Source organism: Lonchura striata, chromosome 5, assembly GCF_046129695.1.
Source record: "Lonchura striata isolate bLonStr1 chromosome 5, bLonStr1.mat, whole genome shotgun sequence".
NCBI lineage: Eukaryota > Metazoa > Chordata > Aves > Passeriformes > Estrildidae > Lonchura > Lonchura striata.
Window position 1 is genome coordinate 19,889,778 of NC_134607.1, and position 24,346 is coordinate 19,914,123.

The 24,346-nt window shown below is 40.7% G+C and overlaps 1 protein-coding gene across 1 annotated transcript; it reads left to right on the top strand.

Annotated features, from left to right (window-relative positions):
* Nucleotides 1-12,753: 12,753 nt before the first annotated feature.
* Nucleotides 12,754-22,835, top strand: HSP90B1 (heat shock protein 90 beta family member 1). Its single transcript, XM_021536320.3, is given in 21 exon segments — nt 12,754-12,827; nt 12,829-12,898; nt 12,901-12,979; nt 12,982-13,095; nt 13,543-13,642; nt 14,219-14,360; nt 14,465-14,581; nt 14,926-15,257; nt 16,193-16,304; nt 16,997-17,113; nt 17,701-17,817; nt 18,502-18,639; nt 18,728-18,805; nt 18,888-18,953; nt 19,206-19,475; nt 19,709-19,954; nt 20,240-20,376; nt 20,763-20,841; nt 20,938-21,093; nt 21,629-21,727; nt 22,574-22,835. Coding segments are annotated over 21 exon segments (2,658 nt in total). The 5' UTR covers nt 12,754-12,768; the 3' UTR covers nt 22,604-22,835.
* Nucleotides 22,836-24,346: the final 1,511 nt, after the last annotated feature.

Here is a 24,346-nt window from a genome sequence, read left to right on the forward strand (position 1 = left end):
GCTAATTAATCTCACAAGGAATTCAGTTAAAATTAATAGAAAAAGTCTCATTGTTCTCCTGAGCACAGCTTAGCCTGTGCTTCAAGTCCCAAAACTACAAACATTGTGAACAATAACCACTTTGGTAGGTGAGGCATTCTCAAGGAAGAATTACAATAACTCCTCTGAATAATACAAGTAGTAGCAGTAATGAAGAAGATATTTCCAGCAGTCAGTGTGTTGACACAGGTGTTGTTTGTTGTGCCATAAGCAGTAAGAGAATACTGGAGAGACAGGGATTTATGTTCTCTCACTGTGACACCAGCATTAAGGTTGGAAAAGTCCAATAGAAATCTGGAAAAATATAGTACAGTGTTCTGTAGCACTCAGTCATTCTTCAAAACCTCAAGGTTTTAAATATTCACATAAATTTTTTTTTTATATTATCAAAATAGGATGTTAATACTTCTATTTCTTCTGCAAGCACCTGCAAGACAGAACCTTGGATCTGCAAACTATTATTGGTGGTAGAAATCCCATCTTTGCTGCAGACAGTTTAGGTCCCCCAGATAACTAGGACTAGCCAATAAAAAGATCATTCTCCCTACATATCAGACAACATGGTTTTCTAATGCTTGATGTATACAATACAAATAGAGAAAAAAGTTGTTTTCTATATGTTGTTCTGTTACATAAGACAACATCCATGGGGTGTTTGGCCAGCAAATTATTCTCACAAATCAAACTAATCCCTAAGTGTTAGCAGTGAGACTAGAGACACAACTAAAACATGAGGTAATGGTGTTTAAAAATAAGTTGTTAAACAACTCAACTTCAGACAACTCTGTTCTTTCCTGTGTCTGCTGGTCTCCAAGTAATGACTCAGATATTGGAAAATATGTGATAATATAAACTGGTATGAAGAAGCACGCATGGAAATTAATTTGTCTTTATTTGGAGTCCACATCCCTTCTTCCAATATTTAAATTAGCTTTTATTTAAGCAGTAGAGAACCTGCAGAAGTAGAGGATGTCAACTTCAAGAATTTTTTCTAAAATGTCACTTAACATGAAATATGATCCTCCAGGCTAATGTTACATTAAATACCTCTTAATCAGATCAGTCTAAGTGATCCTAGAGATGACTGTGATGACAATGCACAAAAGAACTCAGACTTTCCTTCATTTTATTACCAGCATTGACCACACCTGTGATACTTGATGCAAACTGAAAGGCATTTAGGTATCGCTGACAATTAAAAAAAAAAGAAAGAAAGAAAACCCCATACCTAGCTTAAAGATTTTCACAGAAGAATTATCCTCCAAAGAAGAACCTCAGAGGGCTGTCTTACAGAACAAGAACATAGGCCTAAAATGAAAACTGCATGAGTTTTATTATGTACATACCACGTAAGCTGAATTATATCTGGCATCCCACTATTATTTTTGGCCTGTGGAATTAACCAGGACTTGGTTCTTTCAAGCTAAAGAGAATACTTAGGGACTGTTTCACTTTTGACTGATTTGTGACCAGGAGTAATTCAGAGAGAGGCTACACAGTATCCTCATTCACAAACACCAGCTCTTTTAGCACTGCTGAGGCTCAGGGCATGTGATCTCTCCATGTGCACACATAAAACACCCTGAGAACCTGTCAAGTGTTTTGTGTATATTACAGGCGACAGGTCAACCACCACATCTAATTTCTCAGGTTTGAAAGTTTTGTCGACACAGGGAAAACACAAACCTCCTTGCAGCCTGCTCAGCCCTGTCATCTCCTTCCGACATCCGAGATCACTGAGAGCACTCAACACCTCAGAAACCCTGTGGCCAATAAAGACACTCCTGTGCTTAAGTCACCGAGGGATGTGTTTCTAATCAGCTTCCACCTAAAGCCTCTAACCAGGCTAAGAGATACTGCAATTCATTAAAGCACCATTAAATGAAATTAAAATGCAGTGCTAGGAAGGCTGACAATGTCTTACTGCAGCTTCAGTGGAGCAGCGTTCCAAATAGAATGGCTTCGTAAGCAATAAAACCACTTGACAGATTCTGTCAGACAAGTTGTTTATCACAGAGGTGAATGACCTTGGACTGACAGAGAATGGGCAAAGGCAGCACAGAAACAACCTCCTGTGAAAGAAGAAAGAAAGAACAGACTCTTACCACCTTAAAAGATTCTGAGGAATGTTATTTCCTTATTTTATTATATTTCCTGCTTATGTAAGTTTCCCTAAATGTGTTTGCAAAAATTATTTTGTTTTTTTACAGAATCATCAGATGCTATTGACCCAAGTCTTTTTGGAAACCATACCCTTTTATAGTCCCTTTAGCCAGAGTACCTCTCCCACTAACAAATGTTTTCATATGGAAATTTTTGCCTGTGTTTTTATCCTGATATACTTTTTATTTTGCTATCGATACTTAAAAATAAGTGGAATAATGTTTATGTGCACCTATTTGGCAAAAGCATCTAGCTCTTTAGAGAAAAAACCTTTTTTGGCTGAGCTAGTTACTTGCTTCTATTTCAGTAATAAGACACCATTTGAAATTAATTTGCTGCATCTGATGTGGAAGAGAGACTGTAAGTGCACACTAGCCAAGCATATTAATACATGGTTTAAATGAGAGCAGAGAAATAAAGCAACTGAAATCAGAAACATTAATGCCTGCACTGTTCTTCAAAAACTTCAGTATAAAGCAGATCTGAATACTTGCAGTGTTATACTTCCACAACACAGCTGGGTAGAGAGAATTCCAGCTATTTAGTCCTGCCCAGTGAACATTTGTCAGCTGTCCCTCCTCCCAGAAGAAAATGAGTAATCCAAACAAGTTATGAGATTTCCTGGTAACTGAAGTGGCACAATTTTTCTGCCCAGGCACCCTGGATCGTGAATTCTTGTACATTATTCCATGCACTACACCAGAATTCCTAAAAATTTGTCAAAACACTCAATATATTTCAAATAGCACACAGCTTGTACAGACTTAAAAAAAAAAAAAAAAAAAAACCAAAACACAAACCACCCAAAAAACAAACCACAACCAATAGACAGATCCAGTAATAACACAGAATAATCGGTGTTGAAGGGTACTCAAAAAGGATCATCAAATCCAGCTCTTAAGTGAAGGGACCATGAAGGGACCAATATCAAAGAGTCCTAAATAGGGATGCAAGTTTTGTAACTGCTTTTGCCCAACTTCCTAACTTTGCAGCCTAAGAGTGTATTGAGAAGATTAAATGGCAATTAAAAACCAAACAAAACACACCACCTTTCTTTTCATGAGAGATGCTTTAAACTATAGATTCACTTAGAAGCAAATTTAGCAGAAGAGTTAGAAGCCCATCATTATTCTCTGTTAATACCATCCAGTACAGAACAGGCTACCTGTTACGTGACAGGTGAGCACTTAGTTAGCATCTGGTCCAAAGGAGAGTCTGAGTCTGCAAGGTGAAAAATAAGCAACCCTGAATTATGTTACACCAAATCTCAAAACAAAAATGCTGGCAAAGCAGGCACAGTCATGTGTGTCTTTACTTAGATTCACAGTGGACAGGAAATGCAAAGACATTACAGAGACCATCACACTGTCTGGAAGATGGAGCACATCCTAAACATCTGTCAGCACCCTCAACCATTCCTATTAGCTTTTGTACAAGCTTATTCAACCATCATAAAAAATGTCCTGGACTAAACCAAGTCCACCAGGCACTGTTAACTGCATGAAATTCAAATTTTTTGTTAGCACATCAAGCACCAGGCCAAATGTAGATATACCCCTGACTTGGCCAAGGCAGTCCCAAAATGTAGGTATCACATTCATAGGAGTCACGACACAATTTCATCATGCCTACTCCAGAACAGAGAGTTTTCTAGCCACAGGTTCAGTATGTGTCCAACAATTCATCCCCTGCAAGGCAAAATGGAAAAAAAAACCAACTTATGGAATTCAGCATTTATACTAGGTCACAGATTAAGGTTTCAAATGTATCAAAACCCATCATTTTCTTTACAAACAAATTTAGGTGATGTGATAATATAATATGTCACTTATTACTCAATACTTTATATATAGCCCTGACTTTTCTTGGGATGACTTGAGAACTCTGCCAGCTGTACTCGACCTCCAAATAAAGGATTCATCCTGCTATGCAAAATTTAGCTTGAATAGAAGCAAAAAGGGGAATATCCTTCACCCCAAAAAATGTGAAGATAAAATAATGTAATTTTAAAAAATAAAAATATGACAAGAAATTAATAACTAGAAAATTACTAAAAACCCATTCCATTCTACCATGGTTGTAACTAAGTTTAGCATAATTACACCATGTCTGAAGCCTGCAAAGATTTATGAATACATGTGACTTAGGAATCTCCTTTAAGTTTTGGCTCCTCACTGCACAGTCATTCTCTGAGGTGGGTCTTCATAGGCACAAGCTCCAAGAACACAGGACTCACAAACTGTGTCTTGCCAGGGCATAATGCTAAAATAGTGATGTGCAAGTTGTGAATGACATTCCAACAGAGAAGCCTGTAAAAGGATGGCTCCATCCCCATAACTTTGTCCATAATGTTACTAAGCAACACAAATTTGCAGGCACTTCACTACTGCAATTACAGTGAGGTCTCTGATAAATTTGGTACTGCTTCAGTCTTCAGTCTTGAGTAATTTCTGAACCCTGTAATTAGTTTTATCAGAAGAAAGGCTCAAACTATTTCATTTCATATAGAGTAAATAGTTAATTTATAGCAGTTTTCATGTTCTCTACATTTTGATACAAAATTAAATCCATTTTTGCTTTTGTCCTTTATTTTTGATATTTTAAGCAGCAGATGCCCATCCAGTAAGTCTCAATATTCTAAAGAACTGAGTACCATAAAGTTAATCATCCTGTTTATTCTGGCAACTTTCTACTGATAAGAATTGTACACAGAAGAAAAGTAACATTATAGCCATCCGGTGTGGCACTGTGCCACCTGGCAAGGTCCTGGTGTCTATCTTGCATGAATTAAACGCTACAAACATTTTTAATGAGCCTCTCAGGAAACAGCATCACTCTTAAATCAATGACAATTCATCCCACATGAAGAACCTTACTTTCTAATCTACCCTTAGTTTATAGTGCATACAATTCAAGGAGTTCTTACAGAAATCCATATTTGGCAAATAACTGAAGGTATCTTTGTGTCTTCTCTAGCTCAACCTTATAAAAATTGGAAGACAAACAAAACTTCTCATGCACTTGAGAGCTCAGAAAAACTCAGTATCAACATGATAACACAGAACAACACATTAAATTATGACAGATCTCTCATTGCAGTGCAACACACATGGTTAAATGGCTGTATTATAAGACTTGATCATGCACATCTGAAACCAACAGAAGTTTTGCCTCTGTTTCCTTGGGACTGAACCAAGAGTTAATTACTATAGGCAATGTTTCCAGAGCTGTTAAATGCTAATCAGCTCTCACTTAATAGCATTAATAATACAGAATTGTTGAGTACAGACCGAGTTTGAAGTCTTGATTAAGATTTGATTCTCATGTCCTGTTGAGCCTTATATCTTTTTAAAATCTGGATACCTAGTGATAGATCTAAATTTAGATAATGGAGGTCTTTGAAATTCTGTTTCAAGAAATACAACTAAATCTATTAAAATCCAGTAACACATTCTTAAAATACAATTTAACCAGAAAATCTGAAACCATAGATGCTTTTGTTCTTAAAAATCTACTGCAAATCCTTTGAAATGCTTCATTAGTTTACTCAGATTGATATTTTCACCACACCATCCACTGCATTCTGCTTCTTCTTTAAAAGAATGCACATTAACATAGTATTAATAAAAACTCACAGCAAGAAGCATTTATTCCTCATAAGTATCTATATCTTGTAGCAAGAGAACTAACTGGTGAATCACTTGTTACAAAGCTATTAGAGCAGATTTCAGCATGACTATTTTTTGCTTGTTTCTGTCTTTTGGGAAAATACAGAAGATTCACTCCCCCTTCTTTCCCTGTAGATTTAATGAGCCATGACATCATTTCATCTGACACAGCATCTTGTCAGAGCCAAAGTCTGTTTCTCTAGCTTAAATTTTATTATTGTCTGCTTTTGTTATATAATCATTCTTATAGGCATTTTTTTTAAAACCTTTTGGCTACAAACAGAATGAATTCTCAAAAAAATCCGCAAAATTGCTTCTTTATATTCAGCCCTCCAAATCCATATTATAATTCAGAATACACAACATAGGTGAGGAAACACCCAATACAAGAGGGTAGCAAGGCAACTGTGGATTAAACACTTCTACACCAAGAGACAGAACAGAGTCAAATCAATCAGCTCTTACAATGATTAAGAAATACCAAGCTAAAAGCACATGAGAAAAGTAGCTAGACAGGAAATCCTGAGTATTCTAAAACAGATATTGTCACTCATCCTTGTTAAAGCTGCTCCACTTCACATGAAATAATTAAATCACTTGGTCCAGGAACAGAAAGGATGGTCTAATGACAACAGAGAAGACCTAAAAAGGAGTTTTGCAACTAGTATATTCCAGAACCAGGAAACCAAGTCCAGTGGAAAAGAGTAACATATCCTAGAGAAAAAATAGTTTTGTCCTGATCAATAAATATTTAATTTCTTTTTCAATGTATTATCCAGTAGCTCACTTACCAAGCTGCTCATGCTACCTGGTGCTTTTACAGTGATGAAAGTGCATGGGGTCACTGGAGTTTCCTAAACTCACCCCAGGGTAGCAGTAAGAAGAGATATTTCATACTTGCCTGCAGAGCTGGAGCACCTCAGCCAATGTATCACCCTATCCCTTAACTAAAAAAAAGAAAATATTTTAGAACCAAAATCCCAGGCCAACAAAATAGCTGCAACTACTTTGAGGAGCCTGAAACCCTTCTTCCCTACAAAACTTTTGTAGTCATCATCATCCTCCCTCCCTCCCCTGAGGCTTCAGCTGGCAGTGTTCAATCCATGCTCTGATGCAGCACAGCTGTGTCACCTGGAGCAGGGTCCTGTGAGAACAGCTGGGAGTGCCTTGTTTGTGCTTCACCCACTCACCTCCTGCGCTTTGCTTCCCAAGCTGCAGTTAAGCTCAGGATTGGGCCTTAGTTTGTTTCTGGACTCTGCTCTAGGTATACCTGGCTTGGTCAAGGTGATGTCCTGGCTAGACTCATCTGCACCTGGTCAATATAGACTAGTCTAGTACGGAAAAAAATGGTGGCGTTATTCTTAATATTCATTTCACAATCCCAAAATTAAGTTCAACCTTCTTTTTAAGTAAGTTTGGACATAAAACAAGCACTCAGGTTTTTCATTGATATAAAAATGTATTTCACAAAATTATTTAGATTTTTTTTCCCTAATCAACAATCTTTTAGTTGATTAGGTTTTCCAGGTACATTACATTTGACCTAATATATAAGCAACAAAACCCAGACATAACTAAAGAACACCTCCAGCTATTCACAGAGATCCTGGCACCCCTTTCTGTACAGTTAACAGGTCTAGAGTTCCCAGGCTACTGCAGTTAACTCCTCTGAATAGAGGAATAAAGGCTGTTTTTTCCTGACATAAATGGGTGCTGCTGAAAGGTTGTCTATTAACTTTCTCTAGAAGTACTGCAAAGAGCCTTTCTGGGACACAAGAAGAGAGAAATCATGATTTTCAAGAAGATGGCAGTTTGTGTAACCACAAAAAAAATATTCTCCCTATTAAAAAGAGAAATATTTTAAATACATGCGTACATACATATGTGCAAAGAATAGCTGAAGTATTTGAGAAATGCTTATTTCCGGGCGTAATGTCTCTATAAGGGGATAAACATATAAAGGCAGTGCCAAAAGGAGAATACGATGATGAAATATTTCCTATAAGGAGGAGGAAGAACAAATCCAACGCAGCCGTGCGCCCTGGCAAGGCTGATCTTTCGACAGGCCACCAGGGCGAGCTCTCGCCCAGCAAATCCAGCCCCAGCCCTGCAGCTCCACCGCTCTGGTTCGTCCCTCCTCCCGGCTGTCAGGCAGGGGAGGGCAAAAAAGAAAACACGCTTTTTAAAGCTTAACGTCTTCTCTTCGAAACCTTTCATGCCTTCATGCCTCTGTTCTTGAGCAAAACCAGTGCCAGTGGGCAGAAATGGTATTAGCCACAGAAATATGTTGCTGCAGATGCAGTTCTAGGGATCACTGTTCTAGTGATACTGAAACTTACAGAGGTTTCAGTATTTGAAGACTCAAAGAGGGTTTTATAATGATCGAAAATTGGTTGTTTTATCTGTACAAAGATTCTTCTAGATACAAATATTCACCTTAACTAATTTTTCCTTTAATGGTAGGCTCCTTAAAATCCATTCTCTTCTTCTGTGAATTCTTCTACTATAAAGATACAGAGTATTAAAATTCAACTTCAAACACCTTGGAAATTTCAAAAATATTTGATGAGGTAGACACACCACCGATTACAGTCTTTTCAACAGTGTAACCATAGCCTCCAGAGAAATGGGATAAAGACAACCAAAAGCCATATTATACCTGAAGAACAAACACTTTCCTCCAAACTTCAAACATTAGTATTTTAATCCTGCTTGTATGTAGTCACTGTTAAAATTTTCTAATATTTGGATAATCGGCTACTGGTGGCTTTTTCTTGTTGTTGTTGGGGTTTTTTTTTGTTTTGTTTTGTTTCATATTCACACAGTCCCAGATGTTGCAGAAGATCTTATGTAAGTGGCTATGTCTTCAGTTCATGCTGTACACACAATATTTAGTCCCTGATGCAGACACTGCAGAGGGAGGGAATATAAACTCTCAATGTATTATTTTAAAAGATACTACTGAAGTTTTAATCACAGAGAACGCAGATAAGTAGTTCTTCACATTTCCAATGCATTATCATGTAAGAAAGACAGGGCTCAATTTGGTGGTACAAACTTCAGACTGTATTAATTATTCTCACATAAAATCACTTACATATATTTTTTAAATACAGTATGGTCATAAACGGCTGGTTAGCAGTGACACGAATTAAAGAATTTTAATTACCCATTAACAAAAATGTAACTTGCATTAGCTGCAGATTTAAATTTATCTGTGTACTAACAGAGGTGATATTCTGACATTGCAAACTCATTGTTTAGTTTTTGGCTTCCTTATGTTTGCACCTATGTACAATATCTTTGTTCCATGTAATTCACAACCCAGGTTCAGCTCACCACCATGAAAACTAGACTATCACCTTCTCTTAGCCACAAAGTCCTGCTCTTTACTGTGTCTGGTTCAACCTGCACCTGATATAAGATGATTTAACTACCAGTATTTTGCTGGGCTAGAGAGCTAAATCAACTCAGGAAAAATCTGACAGAGCCAAAGCAGGGCAGTGAAAGGACTGGCTCACTGTTACAGATGGAGCCCAGGAAGATTAGCTGGCTAATTTAGCTGGTTAAGTCCAGTACCCACAGTCAGGTCTTATGAATTCCTCTCAGTTTACCTCCATAGCTATTTCTGTCAAGGTTATGCTTCTTGCTAGTTCCAACATCGAGTTGGAATCCCGTGGCCTGCTTCAGAGAGGTGACTTCCACATTGACATGGGGATGACCTGATAAAGTTGCACTCAGCAGACTGGCAAGGGGCTGGCTCTGCTGTTTGCATGGGAGGAGACGCTGCCTGTATTCCATTCCTCTTATCACCACATGACCCTGAATTTTTACTTAACAGAAAAGCACAATGCTAAAATAGACTATTTAAATTGTTATGCACACAATTATCAAAACGTATCTAATTGCTTTATAGACCTCTGTAATGCAGCTAAATTGCTGAAGAACTACCACCACTTGAAAGTTACATCTCCCCCTTGGTATTAATTGATAAAGGGTGATACTCACGCTTCTTTTGAATGGCAGCAGTAGTCAGTGCAACTAAGAGCTTAAAGTTCCCTTAAGTTTTTTAAGCAGGAATAAAGCTGAAACTTTATCCAATTTACAGCCTCCTTGTAGAGAGAATAAACTTTATTTCTGAGAGCATAAATACTCAGCTTCCTCATTCTTGCCTATCAGATTTGTCCTGGGTAATCCAAATTGGCATTCATGAAAGCAAACAGCATAATCTACATCAAGCAATCAATGCTGGTAAACTCATTACAGTTCCTACTAGTCTAACCTTTCAATTCAACAGACAAACACAGATTTATCTGGTTTTTTATTTCCTTCAAAAGCAACATTCTACACTGTATAATCATAAGGGCAAAGTAACCAATAAAATTTGAATTCCACGAAACTGAATCTAAAATCTGTGTTGGTTTAGCACAATCAATAACAGAATGGGTTTGCATTCTTACTACTCCTGCTACCAACATTCAAAATTATTGTCACAAAGCATTACATGTTCCTGCTGCCACCAAAATGACTGCTAAAGCAGAAATGCCAGAAAAATCTCCTAATGCAAGAATTCTACAAGACAGAGATAACTACTCTGTTTATCTGTGTGTCCTTCAAATGCCTATTCACAGTCATAAAGCAACATATCTCACTCTGGGAATCATAGAGGCACAATTAGGAAATCAAATCCTGAACTGCTTATAGGTGAGTCTTAGAAAAAGATAAACTTTCTGTGCTTAGACTCCTGAATAATGAAAATGTGTTTTCAAATAAGGAAGACTATTCTTCAGAAAATAATTCTTCACACAAATCTTCACAAAAAACTGACAGATTTTTTTTTTACTTACAACCCTGACACTGACCTCTCATATTTATTTTTCATAGCCATTCTCACATATGTGTTAGAAGAGTAACCATTCTTTTCATTTCTTGCATAATTTGTGACCTGTGAGGAACATCTATTAAAACTGCTAATCATACAGAAAAGCTTCATGAGTCCTTTAAAGACATCACAATTGAATTTTGCCTTCTTGTACTGGTATTGGCTGGGCTAGAGTTAATTTTCTTCACAGTAGCTGGCACAGAGCTCTGTTGTGGATTTGGGATGGAAACCGTGTTGATAACTCAGGGATGTTTTGGTTATTGCTGAGCAGTGCTTGCACAGAGTCAAGGCCTTTTCTGCCCCTCACACCAGCCCAGCATCAGGGAGGCTGGAGGTGCACAAGAAGCTGGGAGGGGGCACAGCCAGGACAGCTGAGCCCAGCTGACCCAAGAACATTCCATGGCACAGGGTGCCATGCTCCGTGTACAGAGCTGGGGAAGGAGGAGGAAGGGGAGAGTGTTGGCAGTGATGGTGTTTGTCTTCCCAAGGCACTGCTGTGTGCTGGGGCCCTGCTGTCCTGGGGATGGTGAACACCTGCGGGCCCATGGGAAAGGGTGAATTAACGCTCTGTTCTGCTTTGCTTGTGTGCATGGCTTTTGCTTTCCTATTAAATTGTCTTTCTCTCAGCCCACGAGTTTTCCCACTTTTACTCTCCTGATTCTCTCCCCCAGCCCAAGGGGAGGAGTTAGGAAGCGGCTGCATAGGGCTTTCTTGCCAGGTGGGGTTAAAGCACAACACTTCATTAAGAAGAACCCAAAGATAACCATTCTTTACTCCAATACAAAGGCTCCTTCAGTTCCATAAATATTAGTTATCAGAAGGACAGAAAGATACAACACAGAGTTTAAAAGTTTTAAAAAAAAAATCTATCCGGCCCAATGTATAGCTAAAGATGATAAACATATTTTTGCCAAGACTTTCAGCTACTGACAGACTAAGCTCTGTGTTTGTGAAATTGCAAACACAGTGAGGGCTTTTATTTTTGTGTTGAACATCGACGATTAATTTCTTTCAAATATATTGCTCTCCAAGTACAAAGTCCACTAAATTATTGTTTGCAAGTTTGGGGTTTTTTGGTTTGGGGTTTTTGTTTGTTTGTTTTTTATTCGGTGCGTTTTTTCCCCACTTCCCCATGAAGTCTAGAGTTAAAGGTGTAATATGAAACAGGTGACTGGCACATGCGAGCCTGGGCAGACTTTTTCAGCATGGGGTTATAAGTTATTTCAAGTAGCTTATTAGCATACGCTGTTAACAGCGGTGCCCTGCCAGGGACACTGGAAATGCACGGAAAAGGTCTCGTTTCGGGAGCAGCAGTGCCGCGGACCGCAGCTGCCTCACGCTGCCGCTGCCCGCCAGGGCGGCACCGCGGCGGCAGGTCCGTGCCCGTGCCCGTGTCCCCTCCCGCCGGCGGCAGCCGCTGGAGCCGCCCTCCCCGGGGCAGGGAGGGCTGCGGGTGGATAACAAAGGCCCCAGGCAGGCTGAGGAGCGCTAACGAGCTCCCGGGAGAATGGTCGCCCTGCCATGTCCGCCCAGCCATGGCGGAGGCGCCACGGGCACCGACGGCGCGAACTACAGCTCCCGGCATGCAACGCGCAGAACGGCGCACGCAGCCCCTGCGTTTCGGCCCCCACTCGCTGGGGCGGACAGCGGAACCGCCAGCGCCGCGCTGCCCCTGCCGGCAGCTACGGCGGCCCAGGCTCGGTGCTGCTCCCGCCGCTCGGCCCAGCTGGACATGGCTCTAATCATGACTTTTCGCTCTTCTCAGAACTCGGGAGTGCCGCCGAGCCGGAAGTGCACGTTGCCGTAGCACCTCGTCTCCCCGATGAGCATCCCGGGTGTCCCCGGAAGCGGACGGAGCCGGTGTTCCGTGCGGAGATGGTCCCCATCGCTCCCGCGGCCGCGCCCCACGTGGTGCCGCCGTTAAACACCGCGCATCATTCATTGCAGCGCCGCGCGGGGCCGCGCTGGCCACGCCCCCCCGCGCACGCCATTGGCCGAGCGCCGCTCCGCCCGCCAATGGGCGCCGGCCACGCTCCGACCGCAGGAAACCGCACATGGAAAGTCACGATTGGCGGCGACGGCTGCACGCCCCGCCTTCCCGAGCTCTCTATTGGCTGCGTGTTTGGCGTGGTGCGCTGCTATTGGGCCGAGCGGCGCGGGCCCCCCCACCCTGGGGTTGATAAGCCGGAGGGGGAGGGCCGCGGCCGCTCCAGTGGGGTCGGCGGCGGCGCGGGACGGGCTCGGGAGCGCGGGGCGGCGGCGCCGGGGGCTCTTCTCTTGTCTCTGCGGCCGCCATGAAGTCGGCCTGGGGGCTCGCTCTAGCGTGTGTGCTGCTTCTGGCCGGTGAGTGCCTGCGGGTTTCTGGAAGGTTCTGGCGGAGGGGTGTCAGGGTCCCGGTCAGCAGGCCCCCGCCCACCCGCCTTCCCCCGCCGTGTGCCGGGGTGGGGGGAACGGAGGCCGCCCCGGGGAGGTGCGGTCTGCGGCGGGACCCCCCAGTCTGCCCCGCGGGGAGGGGAAGCGGTGCCGGGGCCCTCGGCTGCCCTGCCCGGGCCTGGCCCTCTCCGGGGATGGGGGCGGGGAGCGCGGCTCCTGCGCCGTCGCCGCTGGGCGGAGGGCGGGAGGGGCCTCCCCTGCCCGGCCCCCGCGTCCCCGCTTGGGCTGAGCTCCCCTGGGCTGGGGGGCTCGAGGGGCCGCGCTGGGCCTCAGGGCGTGGGGAGGGCTAAGGGAAGAAGTTGGGCAGCGCGTAGTGCGGGGATCGGGCTCAGAGCGCTGCTTTCCTTGTTTTCCCAGTGTCGGTCAGAGCCGATGAGGTGGATGTAGATGGGACCGTGGAAGATGACTTGGGCAAAAGCAGAGAAGGGTCTCGGACGGATGATGAAGTTGTTCAGAGGTTGGTACCTGCGGCGCTCTGCTTTTGGAAGGGTTAATTTGAGCATCAGTAGCGCCTCAGAAGTAAGGGGGGAATGCTGCTCAAAAGAGAGGTCCAGTCAGCTGGGGGAAATAAAACATTCCTGTAGAAGACTGATTCCTTCTAAATAAAAATGAGCTTGAGAACTTGGATTCAGAAAAGTCAAACTTGTGTTTATCGAGTATCGATGACTATTGATTTGGGTTTTCTCGTGCATAAATGTTGTCAGTTTAGTGCTTGTGGGTGAAATAGCTCTATGCCTATGAAATGCCTCACCCCTGTGAGATGCACCACATGCTGAGAATTGCAGTACCTTTAAGACTACCTGTATTATTGCCTGAATTTTTTATTTAAAAACTCTTGCTTGCAAGCATGACTTTTCACTCGAGTTTTTGGATTATGGTAACGTAGTTGAGGATTGCTGCTCTTGCACTTGACTCGTGATCATTTTGTGCTGCATCACTGTTTTAGTGTTATTGCTGCTGCTTTGTGATAAAATTTAATTAGTCTTGCTGTTTGTGGATGAGACTCCTTGATGGGTTTTCACTGTCCTAATAGAGAGGAAGAAGCTATCCAACTAGATGGCCTAAATGCATCCCAGATCAAAGAAATCAGAGAAAAATCTGAGAAGTTTGCATTTCAAGCAGAAGTGAACAGAATGATGAAGCTAATTATCAATTCTTTATATAAAAATAAAGAGGTTAGTGCCTTCATCTGCATATCATGTTAGAATTTTGGGAGGTGTGTCTGTTTCTCTCCTGGCATTCCTGACTACTGGTTTCTATTTTCTACTGCTGGTTTCAGATTTTCCTGCGGGAACTTATTTCAAATGCGTCAGATGCTTTAGATAAGATACGGTTGATATCATTAACTGATGAAAATGCTCTTGCTGGCAACGAGGAACTTACAGTCAAAATCAAGGTAAGAAGGATTAGATGCGTATCTTTCGAAGAAGTGGTGGAGGAATGTAAAAATACACTCCATCATTAAATTTCTATTTTTGGCTTAATGCTGATGTAAATACAAGTTAGGACCACATGAGGACCCTTGCAATGATTTCTATCAAAGACTTTCTCTTTTAATGGTAAGAATATATTTCTGTTTTTATAAAGAGCAACTAAAGTGTTGGACTACTTTGAAGGAAGGTCTTCAGTTTATTGTTGCTAAGCATGTTTGAATTTGAATAGCTACTATGTACCACTTTTCTTCGTGTATGAAGATTCACGGTGAAGTCAGACTGCATTTTTGTCTTTATTTTTTTTCAGTGTGATAAAGAGAAGAACATGCTTCATGTTACAGACACGGGTATTGGCATGACAAAGGAGGAGTTAGTTAAAAACTTGGGTACCATTGCAAAGTCTGGTACAAGTGAATTTTTAAACAAGATGACTGAAATGCAGGATGATAGCCAGTCAACATCTGAGTTAATTGGCCAGTTTGGTGTTGGCTTTTATTCTGCTTTCTTAGTAGCAGACAGAGTTATTGTCACATCAAAACACAACAATGATACTCAGCATATTTGGGAGTCAGATTCAAATGAATTTTCTGTGATCAGTGACCCAAGAGGGAACACCTTAGGACGTGGCACAACCATAACGTAAGTATGAAGTTTCTTTAGTCTTAAAATGAAAAAGGTTGGATGGGTACGCCTTGCTTATTGGAATATGTGAGTGACTTTAGCTTCGTGACCAATTTACTACTTTTAATACAGCATTATTCAGTTTAATAGAAACATGCAAAACACAAACTGCATCCAAAAAGAAATGTAGTTCATGTTCTGTTAGATGAGCTAACAAAACTATGAATGTCTTGACAACTGTCAGCAAGTAATTCCAGACAGTTCAGCTGCCTTCAGGCTCATTCAGTCACTCAACGCAATTCTGGCCTGTCAAAACCTATACAGGGGCTGTAGAGCTTTGCTTGGAATCTGGCTGCTGTTCATATATCAGTGAGGCTGGTCTGGTGCAAATTTCAGACTGGAGGTAATTTGCTAGTCCTATTCTCATTGCTTTAATGAGAAGGTAAATTTATTTGGTCTGGATTTAGAGGAGGTCTTTCTGGAGGAAGGACTCAGTGTAAAAAAGTTGATCTTGATGTTTTAGTTTGAAGTGAAGCCCATGAGGGTTCATCAAGATCCTGCTAAGTACCAGTACGATTCGATGTTTTCATTTAAACTTTTGAATGTTGTGTTCTCCCTCAGCCAGTGAAAACAATTGCTGGTTGAGTAAGAATTTTATTTTTTCAGAGATACTTGGAGCTGAACTAATAAAAAAGCTCACTTGCATAAATCTGAATTGCTATGGCTGAAGCAAAAATTACAGGTTGTTCTGAGTTGGGACCCACAAAGATCATCAAGCCAGCTCTTAAGTGAATGATCCCATATGTGGATCAACGCTCACTCTTGGTTATTAGCACCATGCTCTGGCTCAGTTGGTCTCAGAGGCATAAGAAATATATATTCTGCTATTAAACTGCCAAATACTTGTCCAGCACATAAAAAAGTTTGGTTTGGGATTTTTTTTTTTTCTTTAGCCTTGTCTTGAAGGAGGAAGCATCTGATTACCTTGAGCTGGACACTGTTAAAAATCTAGTGAAGAAATACTCCCAGTTCATAAACTTCCCCATATATGTATGGAGCAGCAAGGTAAGTGTATTTAACTGAGTGTTGTCCAGTATAAGCTTTGGTTATGATGGCTGTCTGGCCTTTCATGAAGACTGAGGGCCTGCCATAGAGCTCCTTCTTGTCTAATTTCTAAAATTCTTCTTTCCTGGCTCTTTTGGCTGCTATTTTAGTAGTGGTTTTTTTGTTTTGTTTTGGTTTGGTTTTTTTTTCCTGAATGCTGGTCTGTTGCTAAAATCCCAAACTTTAAAGGATCTTGGTTTTATTCTGATTCAAAGAACTTTACCAAAGAAAAACACTGCTAATTACTAATAAGGATCTTTGTTTTGCTGGCTTTGCTAGATGAAAGCTCTGTTAAGTGTTCAAGCAGAGCTGTGGCTAGATACCCTTCTAAAAGAAACAGGGCAGTGTCTTAGATTTTAGGTCTGTTTGTGATATTTTCTTGGTGTAGCACTAACTTAAAATCCATCAAGTCTCTAATAAGCATTATGTGTAAAAAATTGAAAAACTTAAACTTTAGTGTGGTGATCTGCCAGTGTAGGAAGGAAAGTATTTATTAATGAAAAAGTAACTGAAAAATACCATCCATAGAGATGTTTGCAACGGACAAATAGCAGAAGTCAGTGCTGTGAAAGATTTAACTGTTTGAGAGAATACTACACATACCTGGTAGAAAGTGTAGGTGTTCAAATCCCCACCTGTGGCTGTCTGTTTAGACAGAGACTGTTGAAGAACCCATTGAAGAGGAGGAAGCAAAGGAGAAAGAAGAAGAAACAGATGATGAAGCAGCAGTTGAAGAAGAGGAGGAAGAAAAGAAACCCAAAACTAAGAAGGTGAGCTTTGTTAGTCTTGGGGTCCTGTAACTTGTGTCAGATAACAATTTTCCTAGGTAGTCTTGCAGAGGTGCATTTCAGTAGTGTGTGCTTTCAAGAAGCAAATTCATTTAAAGAAGATGGTAGGAGAGATTTTAAATCAAACAGACTAGGTAGAAGTCAGGCAGATGATTGGCAGTAGCCTCGTGAAGCTGTGGTCACAGCTAATTATAAGTACTTGCATGAACCACTTGAAATGGTAGCGGAATTCTGTAATCTGACCCTGTTGATGAGTTTAAATTTAATATACTCTGCTGGGAAGATTTTTCCAAAGTGGGATTAGAACAGAAATACTGGTGCTTAGTGGATGCGTTAAATGTACATGGAACACACTACATTGTAGTAGACGAAAGTTTTATTCCCTTGTGTTCCACTAGTGTGTATACTTAAAATGAGAACATCCAGGTCATTGTATAATTTTGTAAATGAGAGCATGTTTGGGATTTTGACGTGGTATTTTATGTTTTGGCTTCAGTGGAGGGCCTTTAATTAGCCTAACCTGAAGTAAAGAATGAGTCTTTTCTATACTATTTTGTTTATTTACTTAGGTTGAAAAGACTGTCTGGGACTGGGAGCTCATGAATGATATAAAACCAATCTGGCAGAGACCATCTAAAGAAGTTGAAGAAGATGAATACAAAGCTTTTTACAAAACCTTTTCCAAGGTAAGCTCTGGGCCTCAAGGTAATTCCAAAGCAAGAGACTTGCTGTAGTATCTCTTGCTATGTAAATAAAACTGAATGCTTATAGGATGGGCTATTTCAGAAGAATTAATTAATTGTTGTCAGTAGATGGAACTGCAGAGAGCCTGGAAGGTAGAAAATCTCAGTCAGAAATTAATATTTTTTCCAGAGAGAGGGTAGTGCCATCCCAAGTGTTAATTACTCTAGATTTGGAAAGTACTATGTTGCAGCTCATGTGAAACTTACTGATGTGTTTAAATGATAAAGGGAAATTTGTATTTAGTCAGGGCTGTGGTGTTTGTTGCACATGGTGGAAGGAAGAGGGAGACAGTTTCCTAGAAGTGTTCTTTGTATCAGTACAGTGTAATGTGTTACTCAAAAGTATCTTAACTGTGGTGTGATGATAACTCTATTGGTTATTGTCCTGTTGGTAACTGTTTAGTGACTGGCTTGTAAAAATCCAGAAAAACTTGGGAGGTCTCCAGGAAGGTTACTTAGGAAAGTTATTTTTATATGAGTAACTCTGCTGGTGAAAGTTTAAGTTTCGTCTCCAGGATAGACTCTAGCAAAGCATGGCTACGTGGATTAGTTGTAAAATAATCGCACTTACTTGCCAAACTCGTTGGTATTTTCCCCATGTCAATTGAAAGTGTTCTCTCTTCACAGGAACACGATGACCCGATGGCATACATCCACTTCACTGCTGAAGGGGAAGTAACTTTCAAATCCATCTTGTTTGTTCCTAATTCTGCTCCACGTGGACTGTTTGATGAATATGGATCCAAAAAAAGTGACTTCATTAAGGTAGGACAGAAAAGTGTGTGGGTATGGTTTTGTGGAAAAGAAAAAATACCCTAAAGTAACTTGGGTGCTCTCTGCTCTTGAAATTCAGCTGTACGTTCGAAGAGTGTTCATCACTGATGACTTCCATGACATGATGCCCAAGTATCTTAACTTCGTTAAGGGTGTTGTGAGTATTATAAATATTACTTTAATTTATTTTTGAGCTTCAAATACTGCCAGATAGACTTAAAACTTTTTTTCCCAATTAGGTGGATTCTGATGATCTTCCTTTGAATGTATCCCGTGAAACACTTCAGCAGCACAAATTGTTAAAGGTAAGCTAATTGGTTTTAAATTCCTTCATTGTAAGCACACAACAGCAACAAGGTTTAAGAGACTTAATAGCATGATGAATTTTGTTACATGACTCTGAAATTAATGTAAAGGAAACTCAGTTATTGCTGTTTCTAGATTACTTGTCTACTTCAGATCAGGGATACAAAGTGGAATTTGTCTTGAGGTGAGGTTGCATTGAGGGTTATTCAAAATATTTATTGTTGTAACTCAGTATTGCTGCTGTTTTTTAGGTGATCAGAAAGAAACTTGTCCGCAAAACTCTTGATATGATCAAGAAAATTGCAGAGGAAAAATACAATGACACATTCTGGAAAGAGTTTGGTACTAATGTGAAGCTTGGTGTCATTGAGGATCACTCCAATCGTACCCGGCTCGCTAAACTTCTGCGCTTCCAGTCTTCTCATCATGAAAGTAACCTCACAAGCCTTGATCAGTATGTGGAAAGAATGAAAGAGAAGCAAGATAAAATCTATTTCATGGCTGGTGCCAGCAGAAAGGAGGTGTGTTAAGAGTGCAAGAAAGGGGGAAGGAGTGTACAGTATGTTATAGCTTGTAGGTTTAGTGTCATAGATGTTGTGAATTGCATATTTACTGTAAACGTGGAGACTCCATGCTTATGTTACTACTGCAGTTCAGTTTTTCTGGTACCAGTATTTGCCACATAGGTGTACAGGTTTTGGTAGCTGCTGCTACAAATGCAATTAAACTGACATCTTAAATGTTTTCATCCTAGGCTGAGTCCTCACCATTTGTTGAGCGTTTGCTGAAAAAGGGCTATGAAGTGATCTACCTGACTGAACCTGTAGATGAATACTGCATTCAGGCTTTGCCAGAGTTCGATGGCAAGAGGTTTCAAAATGTAGCAAAAGAAGGAGTTAAGTTTGAAGAAAGTGAAAAGTCTAAAGAGAGTCGGGAAGCCTTGGAAAAAGAATTTGAGCCCCTCTTAAACTGGATGAAAGACAAAGCTCTCAAAGACAAGGTAAAATACTGTGTTATATGTAGTGATTATTTTTATTTGTCATACTTGCTACAGCATACCTTGCAGATTATTTGAGCACAGGCTTGACAGTAGCTTCTGTGTCCTCATGGGTGAACTTTTATGGATAACATCTTTATTCAGGAAGATAATGAGTTAGAATGTCATCTTAGACATTTTTCAGAGATTCTTGTATTGACAGGGAAGTGCAGAGTTATTTACTTTATTAAGCTGTTAGCTCTCTGAACTAACATTAGGGTGTTTGCGTTTGTGTTTTTTTTCCTACAGATTGAGAAAGCTGTGCTATCTCAGCGTTTAACCCAATCTCCATGTGCTCTTGTGGCTAGTCAGTATGGATGGTCTGGTAACATGGAAAGAATCATGAAGGCTCAAGCTTACCAGACTGGGAAGGATATATCTACAAAGTAAGCTTCCAGTTCTGTAGCAGCAGACATAAAAAGCAGTTGACAGCCTCCCTTGCTTGGTGTGCCCCATAACAAGCTTCCACCTGGTTCAGATGATCCTGGGTATTTTAAGGTCATTTTACAACCAAGTTAGTCTCCAATATAGCCTTAAATAATTTATTATTTCAAGCCCAATATGTAAAACTGCCTGGTGAGCAAGACTCGTCAATGGCTTTTAGTATCTGTTGTTTGTTGGCAAAAGAAGATGAGCTTAGTAACTTGAGTGCTTTTTATAGTTGCACCAGTATTAAAGGAGGGGAATTACACTTGCTACTGTGACTGTAACCAGTGTATAGATTTAAAGGGTCCTGTACTTCGAAACTTAGTGCTGTAATTTCTCTTCTCAGTTACTATGCCAGCCAAAAGAAGACATTTGAAATTAACCCCAGGCATCCACTGATCAAGGACATGCTGAGGAGAGTCAAGGTAAATAAATAACGGTAGTGAAACATTGACTGACTTGGCTGCATACAACCTGCTTTAACAGGTCTCTCTTCATTTTCTGGTGTTCTTTCATGTTAGGAGAATGAAGACGACAAAACTGTTTCAGATCTTGCAGTGGTATTGTTTGAAACTGCAACTCTGAGATCAGGATATATGTTGCCAGACACTAAGGAATACGGAGACAGAATAGAAAGGATGCTTCGTTTGAGTTTAAACATTGACCTGGATGCAAAGGTTAGTTTGTCTTCCACTTGGGCTGATAATTGATGTACTATTGCTCAATCTTAAAAAGCACAGCTGCTTCATTCACTTGCATAAAATGAAGTGTATCCAACTTTCTGCACTTAAGTGAGCTACCTAAAGTCCAGCCATGAGTCTGTACTTAATACTCACGTTCCCTCTTCCTTGCTCTTCTTTATAGTTGCTTGAGATTCTATTTCATTATGCTTCTGAAGTCTATTCCTGTCCTTAACAAAGTGCTGGCTCTACAGGAGTAAACTGGGCACACAGGCCTTTGGCCCCTGTCTCTAATGGAAAAATTCCTAAGTGGGTACAAGTAATAGAGGTTCTCATAATGCTGTGCAAGAACTGCTGGCTGTCGTGCTGGAATGTGTTAGTGATAGACAGATTTTGCTTTCTTCCTTCAGGTAACTGGTGGCAAATGTTAGGAAATAACAGTGAATACTTCTATAGCCTGTATTGTGCTAGTGCACAACTAGTTAAACAACCTTGGCAAGTAAAGCAAATTGCTTGTGACCTCTGTGTACAGGTGGATGAGGAACCTGAAGAGCCTGAAGATGCAGCTGAGGAGGCAGAACAGGATGAAGAGGAAGTGGATGCTGATGCAGAGGATAGTGAAACACAGAAGGTAAGGTCTCAAGTTTGATGCTTTCTTGTCCTTTGTGCAACGTCATCTGTGGGTGCTACCTGGCAATAAAGTTCACTTTGCCTTTCATGACACTAGATTTTAGTGTCAGGTGTTCCAGGATTTTCTTGGAGGGGGGGAAGAACTGCAGTACAAATTTATTAAACTGTATTGTGAAAAGATGACACTGAGGTACATTGAAAGCTGGAGCTGAGTTAAGCTTTAGAGATTGTAATAGTGCCCTGTGGCAAGAAAATGGCAGCAAATCCTCTAGTGAAGAGAATTATTCATGGTATTTCCACAGCTTGTGGACAAAAACATGAGCAATTACTTGTAATTGTCTAATTTTAAATGCTTACGATACATGTTTGGAATAACACTCCAGACAACACCATTGCTTCTGAACAGTTCACCTGCCATTTGCTGTCAGCCTTCACTTAGCTCATGTCTGCAGTTTGTGTCTTGATGGATATGCTGAACTCTTGTAATAGCATAACTTCTTTATAATACTAACTTGTAAAGTTGTTGTGAGGTCCCAGCTGGGCCTGCTTTTTTAGGTTGCTTTTGGAAGAGACCTGCAAGATGATATCCTGTGACTAGTGCAGATACATAGCTTATAGCAATGTAATTTCCTACTGTTAAATGTCAGATTAGGTAAGAATAGATTTGATAAATGGTATTTATTATACTATACCTACTTAATTTTGATGCCACTGCTATTATGTTTGCACAGCAGTCTAATATAACATGCAATGACAGTAATACAAATTTCTGTTCTTCTGGGACAGTTCTTGTAACCTTTTTCCACTTCCCAAAAGTAATATTCTGATTCTCTTTTTGCCTTCACAGGAATCCACAGATGTGAAAGATGAACTGTAAACTGCACTCAACTACTGTCCTGCATTGGGGGGTTAAGAGGGAATGTGAATTAGATTGTTTTGTTTTTTTCCACTGTAAAATGTTGAGGGTTGGTTTGGGGTTTTAAGGGTAAAGGAGTTTTTTTTTTAAGTTCACTTTTCTAAAAACATTCCTCATGAATGTAAATTTGTATTATTTAACTGACTTGGTGTAAAATCTTGTCATGTACAAAATAAAATGTTCCCAAACACCACCAACTCTAAATTTATACACAGCAAGTTCATCTTGTGGGCTGGCAGAAAGAAACGGAAGGTATGGTTCTGGGTATTCAGGTGCACTGTGCAACAGGCTCTTTGTTGGCAATCCTTGTGCCTTCCCATGCTGGCGCAGCCCACACCTCCTTGCAGCATCTACCTGTGGCTGGGATTTACATTTAAAAACCTGCTGTCCTGCTTAGCCAAATGCACCTGGTAGCTGAGAGGCATACTGAACTTGCTAATTGAAATAAGACTGAGTTAGGTATCTTCTGCAAGCCTAAGAGGAGATATGGGGCATTTAAAAATGGCATTGGAAGTGAATCCAACAGCTTGTGCTCTAGACCCTGTGATTTCACTCTATAGGACAGGCAGCAGAAGCTTCATAGATGAGGGGGAAAAAAACATTTCCTTTCACTATGTGGACAACTACCACCAGAACTGTCTTTATTACCATCTTCCATGGTGCTTGGAAACCCTGCCTTTGACTTGTGTACCTACAGCAGTTCTGTTTTCTACACCTTTTTTAAAGGTGGAAGTTCTTTTCATATGTACTTAATGCTGTTACTCCTAAATGTTTTCACTCTTGTTTTAGGTCCCTTATGGCAAAGCGCTGTGGCTAGTTAATGTGACTGAAGTTAAACCTGGTTAGTTTTAGACATGTTGAGCTTCCATTCATTATGTTAGCTTTATGTAGTAATTGGATGAAGCACTACATTTTCTCACTAGTGTCTCCACTTGAAAACATCTTCACAGACTTGGTAGGAAATATTTACAGTGAGGACTTGGGGGATTTTTTTTTTTTGCCTTCCCCTGTGGAGGAAGGACATAGGAAGTAGAACCAATATTTTCTATTTTATTAACAAAACTTCTGTGAAGTTACAAGTTTCTGCAGTCTGAAGCAAAATAAGCTTTATTAGGTGAGAGCACTTAACACCGACCAGAAGAACTTGCTTTTCATTTACCAGGCTTCTATATTGCCCAAACTTTGCCATGTACGAGTGTGGTTGTTGTGTTAGGGGTTTAGAGTTTGAAGTCTGAGATGTCAAGGAAAGGAAGCTTAGTGTGGGGGGTTCTCGAGGGAGTCTGGTGGGGGGCTCTGATTTCTGCTCACTGCAGTGGTAGCCTAGAGAAGAGCCTTTTGTTATTGGCCCAGGCCGAGTGGTCTAACACGAGTCTCAGCAGCCAGCACTGTCAGCTTTAGAAGCAGCAGCCTTTGGCACTAAGTTACTGAACAGAGCAGAAAGGGTGTACCCTTACTATAGCAGTGAGACTCGGTGCTCTGTAGCAATCAACCTCCTGAAGTATCACATTTTTTCAGTGATACACTCAGAAATGTATCATTACTATCCACACCTCTCTCTTTGACCTCTGAGTAGCGAAGGTTGCTCCCACCCCTGTATGGTTTGGAAGCAAAATTTGTTTGCCTAACTAAAGGGGAAGGGTGCCCTCCTCCAGTATTCTTAATCTGAAAGTTACTTGTGGATTTAAGCAAACTTAGTTCTGTTGT